At 47.1% G+C, this 24,947-nt stretch overlaps 8 protein-coding genes across 9 annotated transcripts; 3 read left to right on the top strand and 5 right to left on the bottom strand.

The window, feature by feature from the left end:
• Nucleotides 1-3: 3 nt before the first annotated feature.
• LOC9659159 (AP-1 complex subunit mu-2) lies at nt 4-2,571 on the bottom strand. Its single transcript, XM_024673831.1, has 13 exons — nt 2,470-2,571; nt 2,223-2,290; nt 1,848-2,163; nt 1,642-1,788; nt 1,491-1,553; nt 1,241-1,417; nt 1,089-1,192; nt 906-1,013; nt 755-851; nt 603-700; nt 408-549; nt 237-359; nt 4-169 (listed from the first exon to the last, which is right to left on the bottom strand). Exons 3-13 carry the CDS (start codon nt 1,974-1,976, stop codon nt 65-67), a joined length of 1,293 nt encoding a protein of 430 aa, XP_024529599.1. The 5' UTR covers nt 1,977-2,163; nt 2,223-2,290; nt 2,470-2,571; the 3' UTR covers nt 4-64.
• Nucleotides 2,572-2,640: 69 nt separating this feature from the next.
• On the top strand, nt 2,641-5,175 carry LOC9658925 (uncharacterized RNA methyltransferase CT0009). Its single transcript, XM_002969114.2, has 10 exons — nt 2,641-2,992; nt 3,063-3,308; nt 3,417-3,581; nt 3,647-3,756; nt 3,808-3,916; nt 3,973-4,128; nt 4,183-4,301; nt 4,352-4,518; nt 4,587-4,717; nt 4,767-5,175. The coding sequence occupies exons 1-10, from the start codon at nt 2,642-2,644 to the stop codon at nt 4,875-4,877; spliced, it is 1,665 nt and encodes a 554-aa protein (XP_002969160.2). The 5' UTR covers nt 2,641; the 3' UTR covers nt 4,878-5,175.
• An 82-nt stretch (nt 5,176-5,257) lies between these two features.
• On the top strand, nt 5,258-7,050 carry LOC9651440 (nodulation-signaling pathway 1 protein). Its single transcript, XM_002969113.2, has 2 exons — nt 5,258-5,484; nt 5,537-7,050. Exons 1-2 carry the CDS (start codon nt 5,269-5,271, stop codon nt 6,776-6,778), a joined length of 1,458 nt encoding a protein of 485 aa, XP_002969159.2. The 5' UTR covers nt 5,258-5,268; the 3' UTR covers nt 6,779-7,050.
• Nucleotides 7,051-7,340: 290 nt separating this feature from the next.
• On the bottom strand, nt 7,341-10,250 carry LOC9658924 (pentatricopeptide repeat-containing protein At1g62680, mitochondrial). Its single transcript, XM_024673940.1, has 3 exons — nt 10,179-10,250; nt 10,004-10,093; nt 7,341-9,947 (listed from the first exon to the last, which is right to left on the bottom strand). The coding sequence occupies exons 2-3, from the start codon at nt 10,029-10,031 to the stop codon at nt 7,726-7,728; spliced, it is 2,250 nt and encodes a 749-aa protein (XP_024529708.1). The 5' UTR covers nt 10,032-10,093; nt 10,179-10,250; the 3' UTR covers nt 7,341-7,725.
• Nucleotides 10,251-11,460: 1,210 nt separating this feature from the next.
• On the top strand, nt 11,461-12,855 carry LOC9651439 (protein SRG1). Its single transcript, XM_002969112.2, has 4 exons — nt 11,461-11,716; nt 11,836-12,077; nt 12,144-12,468; nt 12,523-12,855. Exons 1-4 carry the CDS (start codon nt 11,507-11,509, stop codon nt 12,751-12,753), a joined length of 1,008 nt encoding a protein of 335 aa, XP_002969158.1. The 5' UTR covers nt 11,461-11,506; the 3' UTR covers nt 12,754-12,855.
• Nucleotides 12,856-12,933: 78 nt separating this feature from the next.
• Nucleotides 12,934-13,521, bottom strand: LOC112346053. Its single transcript, XM_024674075.1, has 3 exons — nt 13,467-13,521; nt 13,329-13,386; nt 12,934-13,270 (listed from the first exon to the last, which is right to left on the bottom strand). The coding sequence occupies exons 1-3, from the start codon at nt 13,485-13,487 to the stop codon at nt 12,954-12,956; spliced, it is 396 nt and encodes a 131-aa protein (XP_024529843.1). The 5' UTR covers nt 13,488-13,521; the 3' UTR covers nt 12,934-12,953.
• Nucleotides 13,522-15,525: 2,004 nt separating this feature from the next.
• Nucleotides 15,526-17,463, bottom strand: LOC9651438 (ACT domain-containing protein ACR9). Of its 2 annotated transcripts, none has more exons than XM_024674004.1 (7): nt 17,282-17,463; nt 17,053-17,212; nt 16,765-16,986; nt 16,593-16,698; nt 16,207-16,528; nt 15,866-16,156; nt 15,526-15,807 (listed from the first exon to the last, which is right to left on the bottom strand). In XM_024674004.1, exons 2-7 carry the CDS (start codon nt 17,195-17,197, stop codon nt 15,673-15,675), a joined length of 1,221 nt encoding a protein of 406 aa, XP_024529772.1. In that variant the 5' UTR covers nt 17,198-17,212; nt 17,282-17,463; the 3' UTR covers nt 15,526-15,672. The 2 variants fall into 2 exon arrangements, with proteins under 2 accessions (XP_024529772.1, XP_024529771.1); XM_024674003.1 differs by having other exon boundaries at nt 17,053-17,217; nt 17,282-17,462.
• A 2,628-nt stretch (nt 17,464-20,091) lies between these two features.
• On the bottom strand, nt 20,092-21,680 carry LOC9651437 (actin-related protein 2/3 complex subunit 2A). The gene is made up of 9 exons (XM_024673819.1): nt 21,604-21,680; nt 21,470-21,548; nt 21,206-21,413; nt 20,981-21,150; nt 20,848-20,925; nt 20,664-20,796; nt 20,520-20,611; nt 20,308-20,363; nt 20,092-20,260 (listed from the first exon to the last, which is right to left on the bottom strand). Exons 1-9 carry the CDS (start codon nt 21,663-21,665, stop codon nt 20,161-20,163), a joined length of 978 nt encoding a protein of 325 aa, XP_024529587.1. The 5' UTR covers nt 21,666-21,680; the 3' UTR covers nt 20,092-20,160.
• Nucleotides 21,681-24,947: the final 3,267 nt, after the last annotated feature.

Genomic DNA, 24,947 nt, shown 5'->3' with positions numbered 1-24,947 from the left:
AAATTTTGGCGGGAAAACCCAAAAACTTATTTGACAGAAAAAAGGACCACAACTAGACGAAGGTCTAGTATTGGATCATTCTTAGCTCGTACTCGCCCGCTGTTGTGATGTAACGCACCCATGGCAATGCTTGGTAGCCACTCTTCTCTATGATCTTCAAATAGCGAACCTGGAAGCAAGCGAAACAAACGCAAACTCAAACGAAAACCTTGGAGCTTTTAGCTCGAAGAACTCACCTGGATTCCTGAAACAGTGAAGTAAGGTATCTCAAACTTTACTCGAATTGGCGCACGCTTCTCTGGCACACTCTCCTCACTCACAATGCTTGGCAGGCCAAATTGAGCTCTCAACATGTACTCCTGAGCGAAAAAGTCGTGAGAGTTTGAAAGAAGAAGCGATTGAAGTACCTTGCCGCCGGGGAATGACTTGATCTTCCATACCAAGGCTTCTTTCTCGGGAGCATAGACTGATGAGCCCATGGATGTTCTCACGTTGGGTGTGGTGGCATCTGCAGGAAGCGGCAGCTCAATTTCGACATTGGTTGCCGTGCTGCAAAGAGTAGAGAAAACATATGAGACTGGAAATGCGAACTATTCAAATACCTGCGTTCTTTGAACTGGCTGCGGGCTTTCACTGCGTACTCCACGCGACTCCGAGAATGTCTCTCGACCTGAGCTTCCACCCATATCAAAGGTCTCACCTGATCAAAGGAATGGTCAGAAAATCAACTCAAACATCGAGGGCGTGTAACAACCTGTGTACTTAGCCTATATGTCATGAGATCAAAAGCACCATCCGGAGGAATGAAGGATATTGTCCTGTCGTTCTCGAAGCGAGCCAGCCGAACACACCTATTCTCAAAAACGTGGTGACTGCAATGTAGCACAATAGGTGTAATGACTTACTGGTGAAATTTGATATCATCCAAGTCGATGGCTTTGCCCTTGGTCGAGCGCCCTTGTGCCTCTAGAAGAACCCTGTCGTTGAGACCGAGCTTGCATTCCGGCATACCCCTGAAAACAAAAGATTATCCGCTTAGAACTGCAAGAATCAAAGGCAAAAAAAAAAAAAAAAAAAAAAAAACATACGTCAAGTATGTTCGCATTTTCAAAGCACCGACAACATCTGAGCGAACCAGCTGACCGTTGCTATTAACAAGAATGTTGACGCTTTCGACAACATCGAGAAAAACCTGCAATCCACGATAAAAGCGAGACAATTAAAACCGTAGTTTTTGTACCTCGTTCTTTTTGTAGCGAATGCCTTCACTACGCCAGGATACTGCATTTGTCACTGCCATGGGAGGACGTTGAGTGATTTCAATCTTGTAGGCATCTGTTTTGATGAACTCGCTCAAAATATTTGCTTCCGTGAACTGAGGATATCCGAAGTCCATCATCTCGTCCAAAAGTTCGTACTGCAAATGCAATTAGAAAAATATGAGAAAACAGAACAAACACCGGAGAGTCACGGAGAAAAAACAAATTTACCACTACAACAAAATTATCTCTCAACGACTCTTCCTCCAGCTCTTCAAAGTAATGCTTAAAAACCTGAAACAGAAACAAAGAACACAGGTTAATATCGATTTCAACCAGCACTCGTAACTTAAGAGCTCCAAAGAGTATGAGGATACTTTACATCGATAACTCGATGCAGAAACAAAAGGAGACTCGCAGCATTGCAATTTTGTCTGGATGCCGTCATTACGTACACGTTGTTGTGCTGGACGAAAAGATAAGTCACTCCATCGTCGAAAACAACAGGATCTTGGGAGCTTGAATCACTCTAGAAAAAAAAGAGCACATCCTAGAGCAACCAAACAACAAAATAGAATCTGGACGTACCTCTCCTTCTTGTATCTTGGCAAAAAAGCGTTCAGCCTGCGCTGCTGATACATCTCCGCGATAGTCTCTCCATACTAAAACCCGACCCTTCATATCTAAAAGAAAGAGTGCTGAGGCAGCACCCGCCATCGCCTCCTGTTTAATCTCTTGCTCTCTTCCTCCTCGACTATGTCCCTATGATTTTCCTCTATCAGTTCCTGCTCCTACTTGCCTCGGAGTTTGTGGATCCATCGAGCCCGCTACCAGTGCCAACCAATTCCTTGAGAAGCTGGAGTATCAACACAGGTGACGCTTCTAGCTGCATTAGCTCCCACAGCTGCATTCCAATCTATAAGCTTCCATACCCTAAAAAAATCGCAATGCTCGAGACAGTACCGTGAGAAAGACGTCCTCTCGAATTTCCAGGCCCGCGAGCTGCGTCAGTTCCAATACCTTCTGTTCTTCTGCACGAGATCATCCCACAAGAATGTGTGTGAGAGAGGAGACTTCGCCAGATCCAGCGAGAAAACGCGAAGCGAGGCAAGATCACTCGCATTGGCGGCCTTTCGGCCCCAATTGCTGGGAGATCCACGCAGCGCGAGGAAATTCCACACAAAAGCGAGTGCCCGGATCGAGCGCGTACCTGGAGATAGCGCTCGTGACGCCGCTGCCATAACCTAGAAATTCCACACAGAGCAAAGGCCATTTCTTCGCCTTTGGCTACCGGGAGCAAATCTCAGCCGTCCAGGTCTCTTGTACACATCGCAACCGTTGAGATTCAAAGCTCGAAATATTTTCCAAGGGTTTTGGGAGAGATGGTCGTCGCGGCGCCATGGCGCGCATTCCCATTCTCTTGGCCACGCCCTCGAATGCGCGAAATCTCGCATTCTTGTGCTTTCTCGTCGGCGACGCTGCTCCAGATAGAGGATTCATCCGAGGCAAATCGGGCAGCAGTAGCAGCGGAATCTGAGGAACAGCCGGCTAAGAAGGTACCGTTCTTCCCCAAGCGAGGCCAGGAGCTGGAGCTCGTCTGCGAGAGCCTGGCATTCAAGGGACAGGGCGTGTGCAAAGTTTTGGAAACCGGGTATGTGGTCATGTGTGATAGGGCATTGCCGGGAGAACGCTTGATAGCGCGCATCACCAAGCGAAAGGGAAGCTATGCAGAGGTATAAGAGAAAGAAGAAAAATTCTCTGGCAATGTGGGATCGTCTTACGCTGGATGGTTTTGTTTTCTAGGCTCTAAAATTGCGGACGATCGTCACACACGACAATGCAGTAACTCCACCGTGCAAGTACGCTGAAAGCTGCGGTGGCTGTAGAACACAAAACTTATCTTATGAGGCCCAGCTTGCTGCAAAGGAAGACCAAGTCCATCAGCTCATTTCACGAGTCGGGAGGTTTGGGAGGAGTGAGGAGTCGGGCAGTGGCAGCTACTTGAAACCGATTTTGCCTTGTGCAAATCAGTACCACTACAGGAACAAGGTGAAATTCTCCTCTAGCATAGAGGCTTAAAACGCTGAACGTTTTCCTGACACAGGTACGCAGTCCCGGTTGTTTCCATTCAAGAGTTCTGACGTGCACTTCCCTTAGATGGAGTTCTCATTTGGAACTCGATGGCTGCCACCCAACGAGTTTGTGAAGAACCAGTCACCAGATATTAAGGAGGACTTTGCGCTTGGGCTCCACGTACCTGGGAGCTACGACAAAATCCTGGACATTAGAGAATGCCTTCTGCAACATGACGTTGCGAACCAGGTGAGCGGGACTGCCAAGATGCTGTTCTACTTTCTTATCGCTTTTTCCTTTTTTTTCTTCTCAAGATACTCTTAGACGTGCATACGTTTTGCGAAACTCATCGGAATGATCTTTCAGCATATGATACAAAGACGCATAGCGGGTTTCTTCGTCATCTCACACTGAGATCCGGCCAGTAAGTCTGTGAGTGATACCTCTCGGTCTTGCCTAATACGTTTTCACCTAGTGACGAACACACAGGGAAGCTGCAAGTGATGGTTAATATCGTAACTTCGGTGCACCATCCCCGTGTGATAAAACCATTGATAGAGAAGCTTGTAACTTACTCTGAAGTGGTGGGTACATTTCTTTTACATGCTTTTATATTTTGTTCCTGATGTCCAACTTGCAGACTAGCATTGTTAATAATGTGACATCCTCAATGGCCAACACAGGGGTTGGTGAAAAACAGTATCTTCTGTATGGAGCTCCAGCCATTACGGAACGTTTGCGTGGCCTCGTTTTTGAGATTTCTGCCAACTCTTTTTTTCAGACGAACACATCACAGGTAAAATCTAGTCTTAGATTTTGTTGCGCAATCTAACTCAATATTCTTCTGTAGGCAGAAGTTCTATATGAAGTTGTGGAAAAAGCATGCAACTTGACGGAGGCCTCTAGCGAAATGAATATGCTGGACTTGTTTTGCGGCACGGGCACTATTGGCCTCTCAATGGCAAATAAGTAAGATATAAACTGTGGCTGTTTTTTGTTGAATCAACCTCCATGTGTAGGGTCAACCATGTTTATGGCTACGAACTTGTGCAGGAGGCTGTTGCGAACGCCCGGCGCAATGCGAACAGAAACAACATTTTAAACGCGACATTTATTCAGGGAGACCTGAACAAACTTACTTCCGGATTCGGAGCAAATTTTCCTCGGCCCGATATCATTATTGCTGGTTGGGTTTTTTCTCATTGTAGTGCTGTTTGGAATGTTCCTGATGAAAAGAGATACATTTCTCCGCAGATCCGAATCGACCTGGCATGCATCCGAAGTTACTACAATTCATCCTGAAGTCCGGCGCTGCAAGAGTAGTGTATGTTTCCTGCAATCCGGCAACATGTGCTCGGGACCTTGACGTGCTATGTCACTCCAAGGTACAAGATGCCGTGAGAACTATCTCCGCTTATTGTTCCGCTTCTGCAGGATGGCTCCGATTTAGCTGGTGGCTACCGGCTTCTAAGCGTCCAGCCTATAGATATGTTTCCCCATACGCCACACGTCGAGTGTGTCTGCGCGTTGGAACTGAGCAATTGACTCGCTCCTTTGAGGGGAGACTGCTTGGTATTCTCTCGTGATGCATCTCCCCTGGCAGTGTCCGAGGACGGACGGACAACTCCCGAGATGCCCGGCGGAGAGAATGCGAGTATTTTTCAGCTGCTGGCTCCATCAGGATACTGTTGCCCGTGCGCCTCGGGGATTGTTATTGGTTTTCTGGAGAATCTGCCGGGGCCAACTCCCTCTCAGCCACGTTAAGTACCGAATTATTTTGACATTAGCAGGCTGTCAACAGGATATTCTCGAGTTTTATAAATTCCGGGGATGTATCAAGTGACAGCAGTGTGAAGTCAACTTTTGCAGCCGGGACAGTGGCATATGTAGAGCCGACCTCGACATATATTGTAGATGCATACAGAGCGCAAGTACAATGGATAGTCCAAAGTTGTTCCAGGACGAGCTATGGTCGCTGATGCAGGAAAGTGATATGGGACCTCAGTTTCGGTTGGAGGAAATGGAAGACTCCGACATTAATGATGATGGTCTTCTAGATTTCTCGGAAGAAGCTTCATCCAGCAGCACTGAATTCGCCGACAGCAAACTTTGGTCTGGTACCCAAGTGGACAACACTCTTAAAACCATCGATGTAAGCTGTTCGGCTTTTCCATTGATCGATCTAATAGTTCTTTCTTTTACAGACCTCAAATATCAAGGACGAACGCAGACATCTTACTCCAGTATGCTCTCCGAATTGGAGCTCGTTGGGCAAGCGAGACCGCAGTCAAGAACTCAAAGTTCCAGGGAAGCTGTCATCTAAGGACAAAGCGCCCGCGAAAGAGTCCAAATGGGCTTTGCAGCTGCTCAACAATTGTGTTCAGGCAATTGCAACCAACAACGTACAACGGACACAGCATTTGATGTGGGTGCTCAACGATCTGGGATGTCTCACTGGTGACGCGAACCAGAGGCTGGCAGCTTACGGTCTCAAGGCTCTGTTCGGGAAAATCGCAGGGACTCCAACCGCCGCTCAAGCATATCATCACAACTTGGACGCAAGTGCCACTGCCAAGAACTTCCACAACGCTCTGCTCAAGTTCCACGATCTAAGTCCGTGGTACCAGGTGGTCTACACGGCGACAAGTGGAGTGCTACTGGATGCATTCGAAGGGAAGGACGCGATACATGTCATCGACATCGGACACTCTCAGGGGACTCAGTGGCCTACATTGATCGAAGGTCTTGCGACGAGACCGTCGGGGCCTCCGAGCGTTTTCAAGCTCACCGTCGTCGAAGATCCTTGCTCGGGGCTCGGCTCTGGCTCCGAGGTGAAAAGCAGGCTGGAAAGGTTCGCGAAGGTGATGGGACTCAACATGGAGCTGCGGATGCTCGCTACACCGCTGCATTCTCTCACTCGGGACGCGTTCGCGATCGCCAAGCCCGACGCCCTGGCGGTTTGTGCTCACTTCCGGCTCAACCACATCGACAGCAGCCAGAGACAAGAGTTTCTAAACTTTGTCCGCGTGGAGCTGGAGCCCGACCTGGTGATCGTTGGCGAGAACGACTCGGACAACACGTCCGCCGACTTCTCCACTGTTGCTGGCGAGGTGATTGGCCACTTTTGGAGCTTCCTCGACTCGATGAGCGGGGCTTTCAAAGGACACGAGTGCGAGGAGCGGCAGATCATGGAGCACTTGTTCTCCACGTCCGTGGTGGCGAGGCTGGCCAGCGGCATGGAGCTGAGCGAGAGCCGCGAGAGCTGGAACGCGAGGATGAGGAGTGCCGGATTCGAGGCCGAGGCTCCGCACGACGAGATCGTCGAGACCGCCCGGATGCTGGTGAAGAAGAACGACGTGAACTGGGAGCTTCGGAACGAGGATAATTGCTTGGTTTTGCTGTGGAAGCACCGGCCGGTTACCTTCTGCTCGGTGTGGAAATCGTAGAGTTTGTTTTTGTTTTATCATAAGAAAAACAAAAGAGAGAGTGACGCTACAAAGATGATAAGATCAGCCTTGCCAAGATTTGGATCTAGAATATTATATTAGCAAAGACGAGCACTGAGAAGGAGCTAAGAAGCATCATAAAACGATGGGATTGTGTCATGGTGCTTAATAACCACTTTCATATACATTTGTTTGAGATGCGATGGACTTATCCAGCGAATATCCTCACCGCCTGCCCAAAATCGGCATCTCCCAGGCCTTTGCTTGGATGTTTGTTGTTTTCTGTGTGTCATCCTTGTCTTTGGCCATGTCTCGGGCAATTCAATCTTTGCCTTCCCATGATGGTTTAACGCCAACTCATTACTAGCTTAAGCTCACAGAGTTTTACTTCATTCATTTCTAAGCTCAATTCCATGAAAACAAATGGAACTTTATGCAATAAATTTTTTACTTTTTCTCCAAGCAAAGACCTGGGAGATGAATATGCAAGTGAGGATGCTTTCTGGGCAAATAAATATTTGAAAATGGTTCTACCCCACACAGATCCCAACTCATTACTGGCTTGAGCTCACAGACTTTTTCTTTCATTTCTAAATTCAATTCCATGAAAGCAAATGGTTTGAGATAGGATGGAATCTCCTCACCCACTGCATTAGAGCATATGCCCAAGTTGGGCATCTCTCAGTACGTTTGTTGCTTTGTACAAGGTGTCGTCTTTGTCGTTGGCGGCTAATATCTCGGTCAAACAAATCTTTCTTGTCTTCGGAGTTTGTGATGGTTTAACGCAACTGCTGAGCTTCCAAGATTCATTTCTAAACTCCATGAACACTCTCGACTTCCAACTCCCAAGTCCAAGAGTGTAGGGAGTATAAGTCGGTCCTTGCTCCCTGTGATCCAGATACCCGAAAAACATATGGGGCTCCAGCCGGGCGAGACGAGCAAAAAACTCAGTCGCTCTCGTCCCCGGACGTGCTCTCCGGGTCCGAGTCGCTAAACCTCATTGGGAAGCGCACCACCTTCACCGGTGTATCGTCCGGAGGAGGCCCGGACACCACGTCCACCACTTCGGCAGCCTCGGTCTCGTTCTCCATCCTTGCTCCTCCTCCCGCTGGCGCCACTGGCTGCTTCTTGCCGGGCGAGCGAGCCTTCTTCACCTTGGAGTCCTTGGCCGGCCTCACGCATCCTCGAAGCTTGAACACGGCCTTAAACATCACCTCGCCCGGGCTCCCATCCGCCGACTCCTTGAGCGCGTTCTTCAGCACGTCGAAAGCCTGTCCATTGCCCGTCCTCTCCAGCCCCTCCAGCACCGTCCTGTACAGCTCCTCGTCCGGGTACACGTCCTTGTTGAACATAAACTCGAGCAGCTTGCACGCGTCGTCCAGCTTGTCCCCGCGGCAGAAGGACGTGATGAGCGCCTTGTAGATCGTCAGGCTCGGATCGCACCCCCTCACGATCATGTGCCGAAAGAGCTTGTATGCCACCGGTAGCTTCCCGTTTCGACAAAACGCCAGGACCAGGGGCTCGTACGACTTCACGTCCGGGACGCTCCTCCGGTTGAGGTCGCTGAAGTAGAGCATGGCCGCCTTGATCATGTCTCGCTCGCACAGCATCTCGATCACCACGTCGTACATGGCCAAGTCCGGGGTGAAGTTCACTTCCTGGAGCTTCTTGAGGGCGCTGACGCACGTCTTCATCGGCTTGAGCCGGAGGAAGCCGTAGACTGTGTTGGAGGTGGCCTGGAACTCCACCCGAGTGTGAAACTCCCTGTGCATCCTCAGTACCAAGTCGAGAGCGTCGGTCACCCGGTCGGCCCTGGCCAGAGCCGAGACGAGCGCGCTGCCAGTGATGGAGCCCGGCATACAGCCGCTCCGCAGCATCTCGTCGAGGAGGATCATGGCCTGGTCCACACGGTTGCCATTCGAGAGCGCCTGCAAGAGGATGGAGTACGTCACCGTGTTGGGAGCCACGCTCATTCTCTTCATGGACTGGAACAGGTTCCACGATTTCTCGGCCGCGTCCCGGTCGCCTTTGTTGCACAGCAGCTCCAGCACCGCGTTGAAGCTCAGCACCGACGGGATCCTTCCCCGGTCCATGAAGTCGTGCAGCAGGACATGAGCGTGGCTCAGTTCCTTCCTCCGGCAAAACTCGGCGATGAGCAAGTGGTAAGTCACGTCGTCCGTGGGAAACCCCTTGCCAACCTCCATCGAGACAATGAGATCGTAGGCCTCGTAGACATATTGCTCCTTGGACATGGTCCTCACCAAGAGCTGGTAAGTCTCATCACCGGGGCTCTTCATTCTGTGAAAGTACCTGAGCGACAGTGGCAGCCTTCCTTGCATCTTGCAAAGGCAAACTATCACCGCGTGGAGGAGATCATCGCCAACTTCCATCCTCCCGTCCAGAGCCTCGTTCACGAGCGAGAGAGCCGTCTCGAAGTTCGACCGGCAAAGGGGCCGGACGAGCAGCGCCAGCGTCTCTCCATCCGGTGCACACCCCCCTCTCGCAAACTCGGGCCTCTTCATCTTCTCGTAGAGCCGCAGAGCTTGATCCAAGTAGCCCCTCTTGACAAGCATTTCCACGAGACCATTGTAGAGCACGGTGTCCACCTCCAGCCCCGGCTGCTGGAGAGCCCAGTGGAAGAAATGCAGCCCGGCCGAGCAGTTCCGGACAGCCCCCAACACCCCGAGCACGATCTTCTGCTTGAGCGGCCGCTCCAGCGGCTTCCAGGCTCGATCCAGCTCCCTCACCACGGCCGCCGGATCAACCTGGCGATTGACGATGCTCACCTTCTTCCCGGCGACTGTGAGCACCGGCGACGCCGCCTCCGTCGCCTCGAGCAGCCTCCTCACCACGCCCTTGGCCTGATTCCTGGAACGAGTAATGTAGTAGGACTCCGCCCTGGTGCCCTGCTGGACCACGAACCCTTCCTCCACCGGCAGGGCTCCATCGGGGCAGCGCTTCACCGCGAGGCGGAGATTGACGACCGGGAAGAGCTGATTGACGACGCGGCCCTGGTGCCGCGACATCTTGGCGCCCGGCGGGACCAATGCCGCCCACGGCGGCATCTTGTTGTGGGCGAGCTGCCAGCATGATACCGTGCCGCGCGGATGGAGCAGCAGGAGCTCCAGCGCCCGGCGGCGTCGCAGCATTCGCTCCTCCTCGCGGCGCCCTGCCAAGACCTATCATAAGAACCCTAAACCCTCGCATTGTCTTACACGAACTTACTCTTCTTCGTTACTAGAACTTGAGCCATTCTTGGTAGTACGCGCACGTCTTTGGAGAAATGATTCCATTGGGCGAGCACTCGTGGATCACCTGTGACAAAATCACGAGCATTGAGAGAATGAAAACAATGGAAACAAAGAGAGAGAAAAAAACAAGAGTTTCCGCAAGAACTTACGGGACAAACACCGCAAGGCACATTTGTCATCGCAGACGAGTCGGAAATTCTAGATTGTGAGGCACGGTAGGCCTGCGTGAAAAGAAAAAGTAGCAAGAAATGAATCCAGATCTTACTACGTTTTGTAAGACTTACTCCAGCTCCAACTTCATCGACTTCTCCATCGAGCACCAACATATCCAAAATCTACCAGTCACAATGAGCGACAGCGACGAAAGCTTGGAATTTGTTTCACCTGTTTGATATCTTTAAGGCTCAGATCGTTCGAAAGCCCCGACTTCCTTGTGAAGTTTGCTACTTGATCTACATTGGCACCGCCAGCCTTGAAAGAACATTCGTGTAAGAAGAAAGAAATCGAAAGAAATTCATAGCTTACTTGCTTGGCGATGAACTGGTGGCACTGCTGCTTGAGAAGATTGACGAACTCCGCATCAAACTCTTGGTTTTTGTAAAAGCTTCCACCAGTCAGCTTTGCCGAGGGCTCCAATTCGGCGAGAATGTAAACCTTCTTGCCTTTCTACTCAAGGGAGAACTTCAATTCAGCTAGCAAGATTTCTTGAAAACGAAGCTCCCGCGACTTACTTGCGTAGTAGGCACAGGTTTGATGAGCTTTCGAACTTCCAGATTTTTTATGGCTTTTGTCACTTGAGGCTGCTGTAAGTTCGTCGAGAGCTTTATCTCTTTCGTCCATATTCCTGGCCATCACAAGAGCAACCAAGCTTTAGGAATCCACAATTTTTCCATCGATACCGTCGTTCTTCGCAGCTTGGATCGCCTGATACACCAGCAAATCTTCCGTTTGTAAGCCTTTCAGCCTGTATCACACTCAAAAGTTTAGACGCCTCAAAGGAACAGAGATCATACTTGGTGGCCTCTTCGCGAGATTGTTCCCTGTAGAAAAGCTGCCCATCCTTATTCAACAATTGCCACTGGCCCTGCGGATGAAAGGCGAATAAATCCGAGAAAAATCATCGCTTCAAGAAAAGAATCCTCACTTTTTGGAGAAGAATGTTGATTGCTTTGACGCGAATGTCCACCGATACATCGCTCATTTTACTCTCAATCACATTCGCTCCCACGCCCTGATCCACGATCCATGATCCAGCATAAGCAAAGGAAAACATTCATAGACGAAGTACCTCTTGCGAGCCGCGGCATATCTCCAGCAATCGATTGAGCGCCGCGGCGATGGCCGCGCGCTCGTCCGCCATGGAGAGGACAAAACAGAGTCCCTGCCAAAACCCTAACCCTTCGCTATAGTTTAAAGGCCTCTTAACGCTTGGAACGATTCTCTTGTTATTACCTCAACAACCAGCCAATTCAAAGGTATGGATTCCGGAGTTCCTGCAGTCCAATCCCTCGTCGAAAATGGCACCGCTCATGTGCCACAGCGTTTCGTGCGGCCGATTCACGATCGCCCATCCAAGTTTTCCTCGCCAGATCTCGATGACATCCCAGTGATCAACGCCTCGCAGCTGAGTGACAAGATCGAGCTCCAGAAGCTGGATAAAGCTTGCCGAGAATGGGGGTTCTTCCAGGTAAGCTTTGATAAGCATTCCTCCCGCTTTTTTCTCGAATCTTTCGTTCTTGGATCGATCTCTCTCTCTTTTTCTCTTGAGAGTTGAGACTAAAAGTCTGAGATGCCGCGCCCTTGTAGCTCACTGACCATGGAATTCCACCGGCGCTGATGCAAAGCGCCAGGGGCGTAATTCGCGAGTTTTTCAGGCTGCCACAAGAGGAGAAGGAGTCGTACACGGCTTCATCCACAAAGCTGCGGAGGGAAGGATATGGACGGTATTTCTTACCTTCCAAAGACACCGTGCTCGACTGGGGCGATGTTTTCTTCCACGCTCTCCCGCCTGTAGCACTCCCATGGCCTGTTCATCCAGCAGAGTACAAGTAAGATAAACAAACTCTCTCTAGAAAAAAAAAATCACCTGTGTGTTCTTCAAAATTCGTTTCCAGAGAAACCATCCAAGCTTATGGAGCTCAAGTCCGCTCTCTCGCATTGAAGCTCCTCGCTGCACTGTCGAGAGCCCTCGGCCAGCCCCCGGAGCTTTTCGGTGACGCCTTCGGGCCAGACGCTCATTCATCGCTGAGGATGAATTACTATCCACCTTGTCCGGAGCCGGATCTTGTGCTGGGATTAAGTCCTCACTCCGATGGCGTGGGAATCACCATACTGCTCCAGGACGAGGTAGAGGGCCTCCAGATAAGAAAGAATGGCGAGTGGAAGCCTGTGAAATCCATGCCGGATGCATTCGTCGTCAACATTGGAGATATATTAGAGGTAACTTAGAGAGTACCTTGCCTTTCCATCTTTGAAGTTGCCGTGGTGTCGCAGGTGATGAGCAATGGAATATATAAGAGTGTGGAACACCGAGCCACTGTAAGCTCCGGAAATGCACGAATGTCGGCGGCTTTCTTCTTTTCACCCGGCTTTGAAGCGGTTCTCAAGCCCTTGGTGCCGGACGAAAAGCCTCTCTTCAGGGAGCTTACTTTCCGGGAGTTTATCACCGCGTATATGGGCAATGCGCTCAACGGGAAGCAACACCTGGAATATGCAAAGCTGTAAGCCAGAAGAACCATGAAAACCAGTGTTTGATCACTGGAAATATCCATGTAATGCTCGTAGCTCAAAAGTCAAAGAAAGTCAATGAAAAGTCAACGTAACCAATCCAAAGTCAACAAAGCTCAAACAAAAACTGGTGTGACTTCCATTGAGCTCAACTCTTGAACGCTCCCTCACATTTGAGATGAGATATCTATATTTGTTTAAATTAATCCTTTGAAAATTGCATATGCTATACTATATGCTGAGAGTCTCTCATAATCCCCTCTGAATATTTTGCCCATTTTAAACCATAAATCTCTGTGTTCCTGATCATAATATATACCACCTGCTGCAATCGCCTTGACCACAGCATCGCCTATTTCATCAGCGCTGGCTCCCAAGGCCCTCTGTACGTTGGGAGAGTTTATCAGCTTCTCAAGAGCTAGACATCTCTTCCTCGTCCCATCTGATGCAATAAAAATGCCTCTCTTGTTCCGATATGTATCACGATTTCCGTGACTATTTAGAGCTAAGGTGCCTGCAAAAACAGCTTTAGTAAACACTTCCAGCAAGCAAATATAATTCATGTCACTCACACTCTTCTGTCCACGTTTTGCGATCAATGTCTAGAGTCAAGTGATCCTCAAATATCAGCTGCGCAAAACAACACACAAGAGAAAAGGAAACAAATCAGAAACACATTCCAACGAAAAAACCAAAGAGAGTGTGCGTACGTGAACAATGTAGACTATCATGGCACCGAACGGCACCTCGTTTCTCAGTTGCTTAGGGCCGCCGTCAAAGTAATGCTCCGGAACTCTGTACTCGAAGTTGAAGACCATGCCAGCTCCCTTATTTCCCCCAGCTCGGATTGCGAGCAAGGGACCACTGCGCGTTCCTGCACAGCTGCACGAAATGGCCGCTAAAATCCTTGCCGAAAACGGCAGCGGCGGCACGGTAGAGCTGGCGCTCGTCGCTGCTTCCCACTGGCACCGACTGTGCGTGCTCCACGATCGAGTTGCCCGTCGAGCACAGCGTCTGGAGCTCGGCATGGTCGCGCTGCCCCTTCTTCGTCAGTGTCCAAGTGTAGATCAGACGGCCAATCTGCAAGCTTGCATCCGTAAAGTCCATAACGTATGGAACCTCGCGAGGCCTGTGCTGGTAAACGAGCGACCTCCTTTGAACCCGTTACAAGAAGGCTTTTGTCCCACTCGAATGTGGGAGTCACTCCTGCCACCACCTCCTGCCAGAAAAACAGAAAAAAGAAAAGAATAAGAAGCCTGTTGAGTCTCATCTGTGTTTTGCAAGTCGAGCTAAGGATGTTACCTCCAACACATGACGGACGCCGGCGGTGAGATCGATCGACTGCCACTCTACCATCGGGAGTTCCTTGAAGCAAACGTTATAGACCCTGTCGATGTTCTCCCTGGGTGGCAGATAGAAATCCTTAAACCTGTATGCGTGCACTGTCTCTAGGAAGAAGAGCAAGAGGTTGCCCAGGTGCCCCCCGCCGCCGGCTTTGGCTTGAGCTTCGAAGGCGTCGAGCCATTCGAACGGCTGCTTGTTTGCTTGGATCTGGAGCTGCAGCCACGCGAAGAAGAGCACGCAAAGTTCCTGGACATGAGCGACACAAGATCTGCACAGACGACTGGTTAGAAGTGAAAAGGAAAAGAGACAAGCCATACATGTAATTCCTTCCGCTGAAGACATCGCTTCCGTGGCTGGCGTCTGAATGTCTCTCGCCTTGAGCTGCGACAAAAAGACAAAAAAAAACAAGCTCTTTTACCGATTTGCCACAAGAAATCTCGAGAACTCACCTCTTCAAGCTTCTGTACAGCGTAGTGGCAAGGGAGCACGAAGGACAGTAGTTCCCGGGGCCACCGTAACGTTGCTGGTTGGAGCAACCTCGCTGGCGCGTGAAATAGTCGGCCGCGATGAAGAGGTGCAAGAAAACCTCCGGGACGGGAACCCGGAGGACGTGGGCGACTGCCACAGTCCAGATCTTCCACTTGAGCTCCGACACACTTGACTCATCCACAGCGTAGAACCACGATGCCCCTGGTGAATAATCCAGCTCCAGCCCAAAGCGCTGGAATGCCCCTGCCACCACTCCCAGCAATCTGGTACCTATGCTGCTTTGGAACCAATCGGCCACGATCAGACCCACGCGGAGTCATTTCCTCTGCCTGAGTCCATCCCGCATCCATGACAAACTACTTCCTTCCATTCAAAGGTTTATTTTATAGATAACAAGGGTACTTGAATATTACATTAATAAATTATAGTAAGTATATTCTGATTTTATTCTTTTAAAATAGAATTTATTACAGAAAATTATGATTTGAAAATTTTACTAGCTATTTAAAATTTTATCATTATGTTTTAGTTTTAAAGTATGAATTGCAAAGTAAATTTCAGCTTATAAATTTTAAAATAAAAAAGGTAAATATTATATTAAAGTTTTTATAAATATCAAGTAGTTTATTTAAGTTTATAAATGTTATAGAAAAATTTGATTTGGTTTATAGGTGTAAAATATATACCTTGAATATCTAGAAATATCTAAGTATATTCTAGGATATTTAATAGTAAAACAAGAAATATGATATGCCACTGTCAAGATGCTAAAGGGTTTCGATTAAACATTACAAGTCAAAGTTATAAGATTGCTCTAGGGTTAAGTGATTAATCTCAAGAGAGTGTAGGGTGGTCGAAATTTTTTAACAACTCTATGTGCTTTATAATGGAAATTTATTTCTTTCAACTTTTCTTCTCTCAACTATAACTCCAATGTTTAGAAAAATTACCATGGTATTTAAAACATTTCTTATATAATGGTGGTTTCTTATATAATTGTGGTTTTTCCATGTGTTTTTCTGTACAGATTGATTTAAATCGTGAAGTTATGGTTGCCACACACTCCCCAGCCTCTTTTTGTCTCTATCCCATTAAAACATTTCTCACTCGCTCGCCAATGAGTTCGTGCATTCGCTGGGAGAGGTCACCCGAGTCAATGAGCAAGACACGGTAGATCTCCCATTGCATGTCACCGATGGTGTGGCGACCAATGTCAGCCTGAATCAATCGCAGAACTTAAAACAAGTTTACACCATGAAACTTTTGGAAGATTTACCTGGAAAATACAGACGTCGAGCATTTTCAATGCCAGAGTTACGTCGTATAGAACCCGAGGACGGCCTTTTCCGCTGAGCTCGATCGGTGTGGCTACGAAGAGCTCCGAGTCTGGTCCTCGAGGCAATACCGTCACCCAGAGAGGATTAGCCACGTCTCTTACAACCCGCTCACACAAAGCTTTTTGCTTCTCCGGATCCACGAGCTTTCTTCCATCAGCTTGAGTTATGAAAAGATCGATCTCGCCTCTCCCTTTGTCGATAGTAGACATCGACAAACGACCGTAAGCAACCTGTGGAACAGAGAGTTGCTAGTTTAGAACCGACGAAGTTTTTGCCTTGCCTGATAGTTGAAGTCCTTAAGAACTCTTAAGCAGTCGTAAAGCAAGCCCTTTCTGTCTCTGCAAGATATCTGCAGGAGTGTGTGCGCCGGACTTAGAAGGTCGTCGATAGTGACTCTGGGAGTGTCACCGTTTTGCTGGGAATTCACACCGGAGGACAGTAGCTCCGACACCGAAGGCGGCAGATTTAATGCGGGAGTGCACATCAAACCTCCATATTCCGGCCCCGCTTCCTTCAGTTCACATTTCGACTGCAAGCCTCCCATCAAGTTCTTTATGCGTTCACAAACTTCTAGTGTCCGTTCCCTCGATGGAAGTAGCAACCTGGGCAAACAAAAAAGGTATAAGAAAAAGAGGGTCACCATGTTTCAAATAATTGCTCACTCACTTATTGTCAGAGATTATAAAGAAGTCGATGACCTTTCCATCTGGACACGTAGAAGCCTTGACCTTGTGAACAGTGAGCTCCAGTTCCCACAAGATCCTGGACATGTCTGCGGGTAGGAGCAAAAAAAAAAGAATAAATTGACAATCCTGGCAGCTTTACGACTGAATCGTACCATGAAGAAGTCCCGCTCGATCTGCCGAGTAAACTTGGAGAAGAAATAGCTTGAGAGGACTCGTCACGAAATCCGGATCAACCGGCACGAAAACCTGGTTCTCGGGCGGGCACGCTGCTATCATTCGTTTTCTTAGCAGTCCCCATTGGATGGGCTTCGCGGTGGTGATTCTTGGCACCGCCCAGAACACCAGCAAGCACCACCGTCCATCGGTTTGGACATCTGTGCAAGGTAGAATGTCAACAAAAGAAGTAAGAACACTGAAAGAAGAAGGACGCTCTTCCCCACCTCCACGGACGAGACTCAGGCCAAATTCAAAGATAATCCTCGTTAGATCGCAGCCGAGGCCTCTCTTGTCGGGGCAATTCACTGTTATCACAGTCGGATCTGCAGGATGGATCACTACAAGTTCCTCGCTCGGAAGAACACCCATAATATCGCTCTAGATCTTCACTGGAGCGGAAATTCCACAGAAATGAGTCACATTGCGATAGAACAAGCTACTCCGCCGGCCTACCTCGCGGGAATCGCCGATTCAACCAGCCAGGATGTGGAATTCACGCCACAGCAGCCACCAGAGCGCACGATCTTGCTGCTGCCTCGAGGATCTAACCAGCGCCTTGGCCAGCGCTGCCGCTGGTTCCTCCCCTGCCCATGCTGCTCTACCTTCCATTACCAGCAAAGGCGCTAAAGCCCTAGCGCGCTCGTAAGAAAAAGAGGAGCCGTGGCACGAGGATGGCCGTCGGATGCCGCGCACGAGACTTGTACGGAAATGATCGAGACCGTCCGTACTTTTAACTTGTGCACGATATTGATGGGCTCCAAAAGGGACTTTAGAAATGTGAGGCGCTCAAGCGCGCGCGAGCTCGTTAAAATCTCCGCGAGGACTTTTTTCTTCGCAATCTATCTATCAACTTAGAGATTGCATTTCCTTGGTGCAAAGTGTTCTATATCTAGAGCTTTGATTTACACTTGCTGCGTTTCCTTGGCGGAATAGCTCCTTCTGGAGGATCTCCTAGTACACTTTTGAGCTAGTATTTTTAAGAAATCAGCTTTGATTTGGCTCTAGTAAGAACCTGGCATGGACTTAAGAGAGAAACCCACAAATTTATTAAGAGCACTGGATAACAGAGTATGCGTCAAAAGTCTTATTCTTTTTGAAAATTGCATATGCCATTTTGAATAGTTTACCAATTTTTTTGAGTTCCACATCATAATGTGTACCACCTGCTGCAATCGCCTAGGCCATAACATCGCGTATTCGCCTTGGCCTTTGTAGTCCGTTCCAATTTGTATCAAGATTTGGGTGACTATTTAGAGCCATCTTGCCTACAGAAACACCAAGCAAAGATAATTCAAGTCGTCTATCAATTTCTAGAGCCAAGAGATCCTCAAATATCAGCTGTGCAAAACAACACAAAAGACAAAAGGGGGAAAAAAATGAGAACGAAGAAAACCAAAGAATGTACACGATCATGGGACCCAGCGGGACATTGACACCATATAATTTCTGGCAAAATCTTAGGAATGTTCGGCCATCTCTCGGCATGCTCCAGCTCGTACAGATTGCACAAAAGTTGCTTGACGAGTTTGAGAAAGCTTTTTGCATCCTCCACCGATTCATTGTCTCTCAGTTGTTTAGCGCCGCCGTCAAACTAATGCTCCGGAACTGTGTACTGGAGGTTGAAGATAAAAAATTAACCTCCCTTATTTCTCCCAAGGGACGGCCCCATCCTGCCACTGCGCGTTGTTGAGTCTCATCTGTGTTTGCAAATCGGATTTTACCTCCAGGACGCGGGCAGTGAGGTCAATCGACTATGCGGAGTTCCTTGAACCAAACGTTATAGATCGTCTCGATGGTCATCTTGAATGGCAGAATGAGGCCCTAAAACCTGCATGCGTGGACGGTGTGAGTTAGTTGTTGCAGACTTCATTCTCAGAATTGCTTGCCACAACATCTTCTAGCGGACTAGTTACTAGGCAAATGTCATGGCGTGCTAGAAAGCTCCAAATGATCAATGATTTTCTATGTGGATGCTCCCAGAACCTGAGTCCAAAAGAGCCTCTCAAGCTTGCTGTCAGGAAACACCTTTGCTGTAAATGCACTGGGATCTAGAGAAGATTAGATGTCGGATTGGCTCTGTGGAAGAGGATTTATCTTGAGACGTGGAAAAAAGTTTTAAATGTTAACCAAAATCAAGTAACTCCTCTAGAGGAGAAAATTGTTGCATGAGAAAAATCATTGCACACTGACTTTTTAAGTCACTTTTTTCTTGTAAGGGACCAGCCAACTTTCTGGAAATATTGTTGGCTAAAGTTGTTGGCTAGAGGCTGCTGTAGGACTTGCTCCTGTAACACTTGCTGTTGCGGGTGCGCTGGCTGCTGCTCAGGGTGGAGAATCCAGCACCTCATCTGATTGAGTGCAAAATATGTGGTGACAGGATGGCTTAGCATCTTGTGAGTGTAAGGCTTTTAGCTCCTTGAGGTGCATCTGCGGCTGGACAAGCTCTCAATACTACACTAACTCCGTCATTGTCTAGCACCAAAGGCAAACTTATCCTCTGTCTTTGGCGCTTACACTCTATTCATAGGCAATCCAGAATGATGGTTGGACTAGTCATGCCAAGCTCTGGTAACATGTCCCGCTCAACCTACTCAAAAAGAGGTTAGCAAATAACATATTTCCACTTTGCCACCTTCCGCTGGAAAACTGGCTTCAAACCTTGGATGATAGCTGCGGTGATACGCTTCTCATTCATGGTAAAACTTTTGGCTTCCAGTTCTTCAAATAATCTCCTAAGGATGCTGCTGAATGCAAAAAGCTCAAAATAGAGTTGATGGTCTTCTTCCCCACCTCCACATACGAGAATTCGAAGATAATCCTCGTTAGATCGCAGCCCAGGCCGGGACAATTCACTGTTACCACAGCCAGATGGATCACTACAAGCTCCTCGCTAGGAAGAACACCATAATGATCTTCACTGGAGCGGGAATTCCACAAATGCGTCACACTGCAATAGACCGCCGGCCGATTCAACCAGCCAGGATTTAGAATTCACGCCACAGCCAAGAGAGTGCGATCTTGCTGCTGCCTCGAGGAGCCTCTTGCTCTACCTTCCATTCGGCTCAAAGTAACACGGTGACGCGCACGAGACTTGTACGGGATGGTCCGGGCCGTTCTTACCTTTAGCGCTTGTGCACGAGATTAATGGGCTCCAGAAGGGACGTGACGATGACTTGGAAATGTGAGGCGCTCGAGCGAGAGCTCCGCGAGGACTTTCTTCTTCGCGATCTATCTATCAGAGATCTTGGCTCTATCTAGAGCTATGATTACAATGGGACGAACGTGTTTCCTTGGCACGTAAGGATCTAGTACACTCCGATTTTGTGCTACTTTTACACTGATCTCTTGAAAGATCGGCCTTGAGCGGTCTTCTTATCCTTCTCTAAGTCGGGTTTGGCTCTGTTGAGAACCTGGCGTGGACGTAAGAGAGAACTCCACAAAGTTAGGAGCAATGGTGAAAAGGAAAAAAGAGAGCTCACCGAATAAGGCTCTCCACTCGTCTTCTCATCCGCGTGTGCATGAAAGCCTTGGCACACTGCAAGGAGTATACAGCAAAAGATTGAGAGAGAGAGAGAGAGAGAGAGAGAGAGAGAGAGAGAGAGAGAGAGAGAGAGAGAGAGAGAGAGAGAGAGAGAGAGAGAGAGAGAGAGAGAGAGAGAAATGGAGAAAAAATGGAAAACAAAACACGGACCTTGACATGGTAGCTCACGTAGGCATGGAACGTCGACAGGTTCCACACTGTTCGTTCTAATTTGTCGCCCTCGACATGCCTCGCAAAGATAACTGGTTACACACGGGGTGGAATTTAATCACCAGGAAAGCTCGAGTTACATACCAAATGAAACAAAGCCGCAGTTCGCATCGAGGGCGAGACCGGAAACTCCCTGAAGTTCTGCTGGAGGATTTGAAGACCACAGGCATGGAGGAGCTGTGTTTAAACCCCCGGTTCGTCTAGCTTCCATAAACTCCTGTAACACACCGAGACTAGACTTAACCCAGTATTGTCAGAATGGAGAAACCTGGAGAAAAGACGTGGCGAGAACAGCGTCATTGGCATCCTTGAAACGCATAGGAAAAATCACGGTCACTTTGTCAGCCTGGAGTTCGGGCTTGTAATTCTCCGAAAAGCAAAAGAAGAAGGAAGTGCAAAACCTGTGGAACGAGGAAGAAGGATTCTCTGGGACGGTGCATTAGAGCAGTCAAGCGGTCGGCGTCAGGCGACACGGTGTTCATCGCTAGGTGCTTCAAAATCTCTCGAAGTGGAGCTCCAAGCACGACCGAGCGAACCGAAGCAAACTTCGTCAAAACCTGCAAGCAATCCTCTAGCACTTGATCACAGTGAGTTTCTTCAAAAAGCTGGAGAAAGACAAGCAATACCCTCGTCTGCTGGAAGTTGCGAAAGATCGATCCGGAGAGTTAAGTTGTAGCCCATCTCCGGTGGTTCCTTGACTTGTGCGAGAGATCCATAAGCACCCCGCACAGCTTCCACGGCACCTAGTGGAAGATCACCAGAGAAAACAGTCTCGGGAGCTGGAAGTGGAAGTCCGAGCGAGAGCGTCATGTAATGTGGCTCCTTGGCAACGGACTAAGAAGAAAGAAACCAAACTAGACTGAGAAGTCCTTCTACAGCTTCTTTCTCACCAGGATGTGGTAGCGGACATCGTTGAACTCCACCAGATGGAAATCAATCTCCAGAGGCTTCTCCTGCTTGCTAGAAATCCTGAAAGAAATGTCGAAAAGATAAGGACAGAAAAGGGAGACTCATATCATCTTACACTCGGGATCGATTGACAAGAATCTGGAGCACTGCCCGCGCCTGAGGCTGCATCAGGATCATCTTCCCCAGTTCTTAGGGCTGCATTAAAAATTTGTATTTAACATAATTTTATCTAGTAGATTGTAGATTTTAAATTTAATTTAAATCAAGGATTAGTATACCATGACAGTGTATAATTTATTTCTTCATTTATTTATTAATTTTTTATAAAAATTTAAAATCCAAACCTTTGCTTGTACTTTATTATTGATAATAAAGTTAATTTTACCTATTTTATTATAAAATTTGGGGTATATCTCCCTTGTACCTGAGGTATACTTAAGGTAAGCAATTTGACATAAAAAAAATTATGGAAGTTTGATATATATATATATAGTTTGACACATTAGTAAAGTTTAGATTTCAAGCTTGTGGATGTAATATTTTCCAATACACAAATTAGATTTTAAGCATATTTTAAATACTATAAGTTAAATTCAATCACTGTGTGCTCAGGGATGTTTGCTTGGTGAGGGTAATGAAAATCACTTTGCACAAATAACCATTACAATATTAAAAATTTCATAGCACATGATTAACATTAAATTTGTGATGATGCCATTTTCTTTAAGATGATGCAGCATCAGTCTTATGTGACAATATAAAATGTCATGACCTATGCATACATGGCATACCCCATGACAAAAATATTACACACACAATGAAGTTTAAATTGTTTATATAGCAATCTAAAAGTGATTATGTGCATAATATTTTTGCATACAACTCAAAAGAAAAAATTAAATCCACACATATGTAAATATATAATGCTCCCATATGCAATCATATATTGGTGGCCATAATTTAACTAAAGAATAACTATTTATATCATACTTATGTCAATTAATTAGTTCAAAAAAGTTTTAAAACTATTGGAAAATGTTTCTAAAAGTCAAATAATAATCGATTGGCATTTTATGATTAATATTAACATATCTAAAAATTATACTAAAATTGAAAATAAAATAATGCTATCCAAGCTCTGCACATTATCCCATGGCAACCACAAGTAATAGCTACTGCAACAGCACCACCAGCATTCCCTTGCCCATCTTCGTCTGGCTGGAGCAATGTGGATACGATGCTTAAAGAAGAGTAAATATAGAGGGCAGATTAAACAAGATAAAGAGCAATATAGTTGGCAGAAGCAATTCTACCTTGGGTTGTGAAAGCCTCTAACCTGGCATGCTAAGATCTGAAGATTTCACAATCTCTACCACCTATTGCATATGTCGTTTACAATGCCCTAAAATGAAGTTCCTTCCATACCTAAAATCGGATGAGAGAAAACCTTGGCCATCTAGGACACTCATCCTTGCTCAGAAAGACTTTGCCTCTTGCTATCTCAGCATATGGCAGAGGCCTTTGCTCTGAAAATATTGCATTGTGGAGGCCTTGTGTGAGTGTTGTGTTTATTTCTCTCTATTTCTCTCTGTGGTGTTGTTTTATAAAAGAAAGAGAAAAGGACCATACCTTTTGCATGCTGCTTTGATCTTTGTCATTTCTCTAGACAAAAACAAGCCAGTGATTTTCATGTTCCAGGTTACCATTTCATCCTGTGACCTGTCACTGCTCGTAAGTCATCCACACTGCCGGGCTTTTTATAAAAGTTTTCCCAACACGTCTTGCGTGAGACCACTCTTATCATATTCTCTGCCGCAAGAAACTATAGGTTGCAGTTGTTAGAAATCTCACAAGTCAAGACTTACTTTGCTTACCCTGGAAGAGTTAGCACTTGCTTGCTATACATGGCATATGTCATGATCATTGCGTTCCAGAGAAACACTCGTTGAGATGTACAACTGGATTGGAAGTGTTTTCAAGGTAGCTGAGATCTTCAAGTGATTCAATCTGAAAGGCATGACAGTATTCAAGCACCTGAGTAACGGAAAAAAAAAAAAAATTTCATGTATGAGGAAAATGATGTATCCTGACCAGTGGCTAATTGGTTCTTCAATATCCAAAAGCTCTTACTTGAGCCTGCATCACAACCTCACCCGCAAATATCAATGAGAACAAAAAAAAAAAGTAAAATAAAAATTAGATACCTCCCATTTCAGCAGTGATCTCTATTTTGAAATTGCTTAGAAATGGTGACAAAGCAATCACTTGTGATAATGGAGCACCTTGCCCATAGAAGAGTGTTATAGATTAAGATGTAACACATTTGCCCAGCCCCATATAAGCAAAATTATATAATTACTCTAGTTAGAGTTATAGCTCAATTTCCACTTACATTTAGAATGCACAGGTCATCCCATATGTTAATTGAGATTTTGCCATACAAAGCAGTTGAAAAACTTTATGCCATAAATGTAAAATAAAAAGTTGTAGAGCTTATTGTTAAGCATAAATGTTAATCTTGGAAACACTACTACATCACTTTAATTTTTAAAGAACTAGAACAAATTTAGAGATATTAGAAAAGGATTTTATCTAAAAAAGTAAAATAACCTCAAATCAACAAACTAAACCGAATATCCTTAAAATAGAACGAAGCTTTCGTTATTGGAAAAACATAAAATTTTATAAAAGCGCCTTTTTCTAGCTTTAGCCCTAGAATTGAGGGTCCGAAAGAAAAGATGAGGCATGGTTCCGCGTGAAGCGCGAAGAAAAGAAGATGGTCTCAGCAAAGTGCAATTTTGGGGATCTTCTCATGTCACTGGTCCCACGAGATCCTCTAGAGGTATGCTAGGACGGCTTCGGCTTCTACTTCTTGCCCCAATTTTCTTTCTAGTGGTTGATGTGCTCCCTGTTCGATCCTGTTTGCCCTTTGGCTGTGGTTAATTCTGTGGCCATCGCTGTTCCACGGAAGAACGTTGATGACGTTTGTGCTGAAATTTAGGAATGGGTAAAGGGCCTTCACCCGTTCCCATATTTCATCACAAACGCCATCACGGAACGTCTGCAATATTTGAGGACGTTTGTGCGGAAATTTGGAAACGGGGTGAAGGAATGTCTTCCTTCCCTGCCTGCGGAGCAACATTTTAAGGTGTGTGAGGGAGTTCAAATGTTTGTGTTGTGCAGGTATACTTTCCACACTTCAACTATCCATAGCGTGATCCATGGTGGTGGCAAGAATACTTGGTCTGATCCGCAATTCATCCAACATTCAAGCAGCAAGCACCATCTTTTCTGACATCATTGAGCTGAAAGGACAGGTAGACTGGGACGGTGTTGGGGTAGACGAATGTCAGGAACTATCACGTATCCAGGAGCGAGACTGTGAATGAGGTCGATACTAGACAAGCTCGTCTTTGCTCTACATGAAATGGGGTTCGAAAAGACCATAATATCTGGGAC

Source organism: Selaginella moellendorffii, unplaced genomic scaffold, assembly GCF_000143415.4.
Source record: "Selaginella moellendorffii unplaced genomic scaffold, v1.0 SELMOscaffold_11, whole genome shotgun sequence".
Classification (NCBI taxonomy): domain Eukaryota; kingdom Viridiplantae; phylum Streptophyta; class Lycopodiopsida; order Selaginellales; family Selaginellaceae; genus Selaginella; species Selaginella moellendorffii.
The sequence above is the reverse complement of the archived record's forward strand: the minus strand, read 5'-3'. Positions and strand labels throughout refer to the sequence as shown.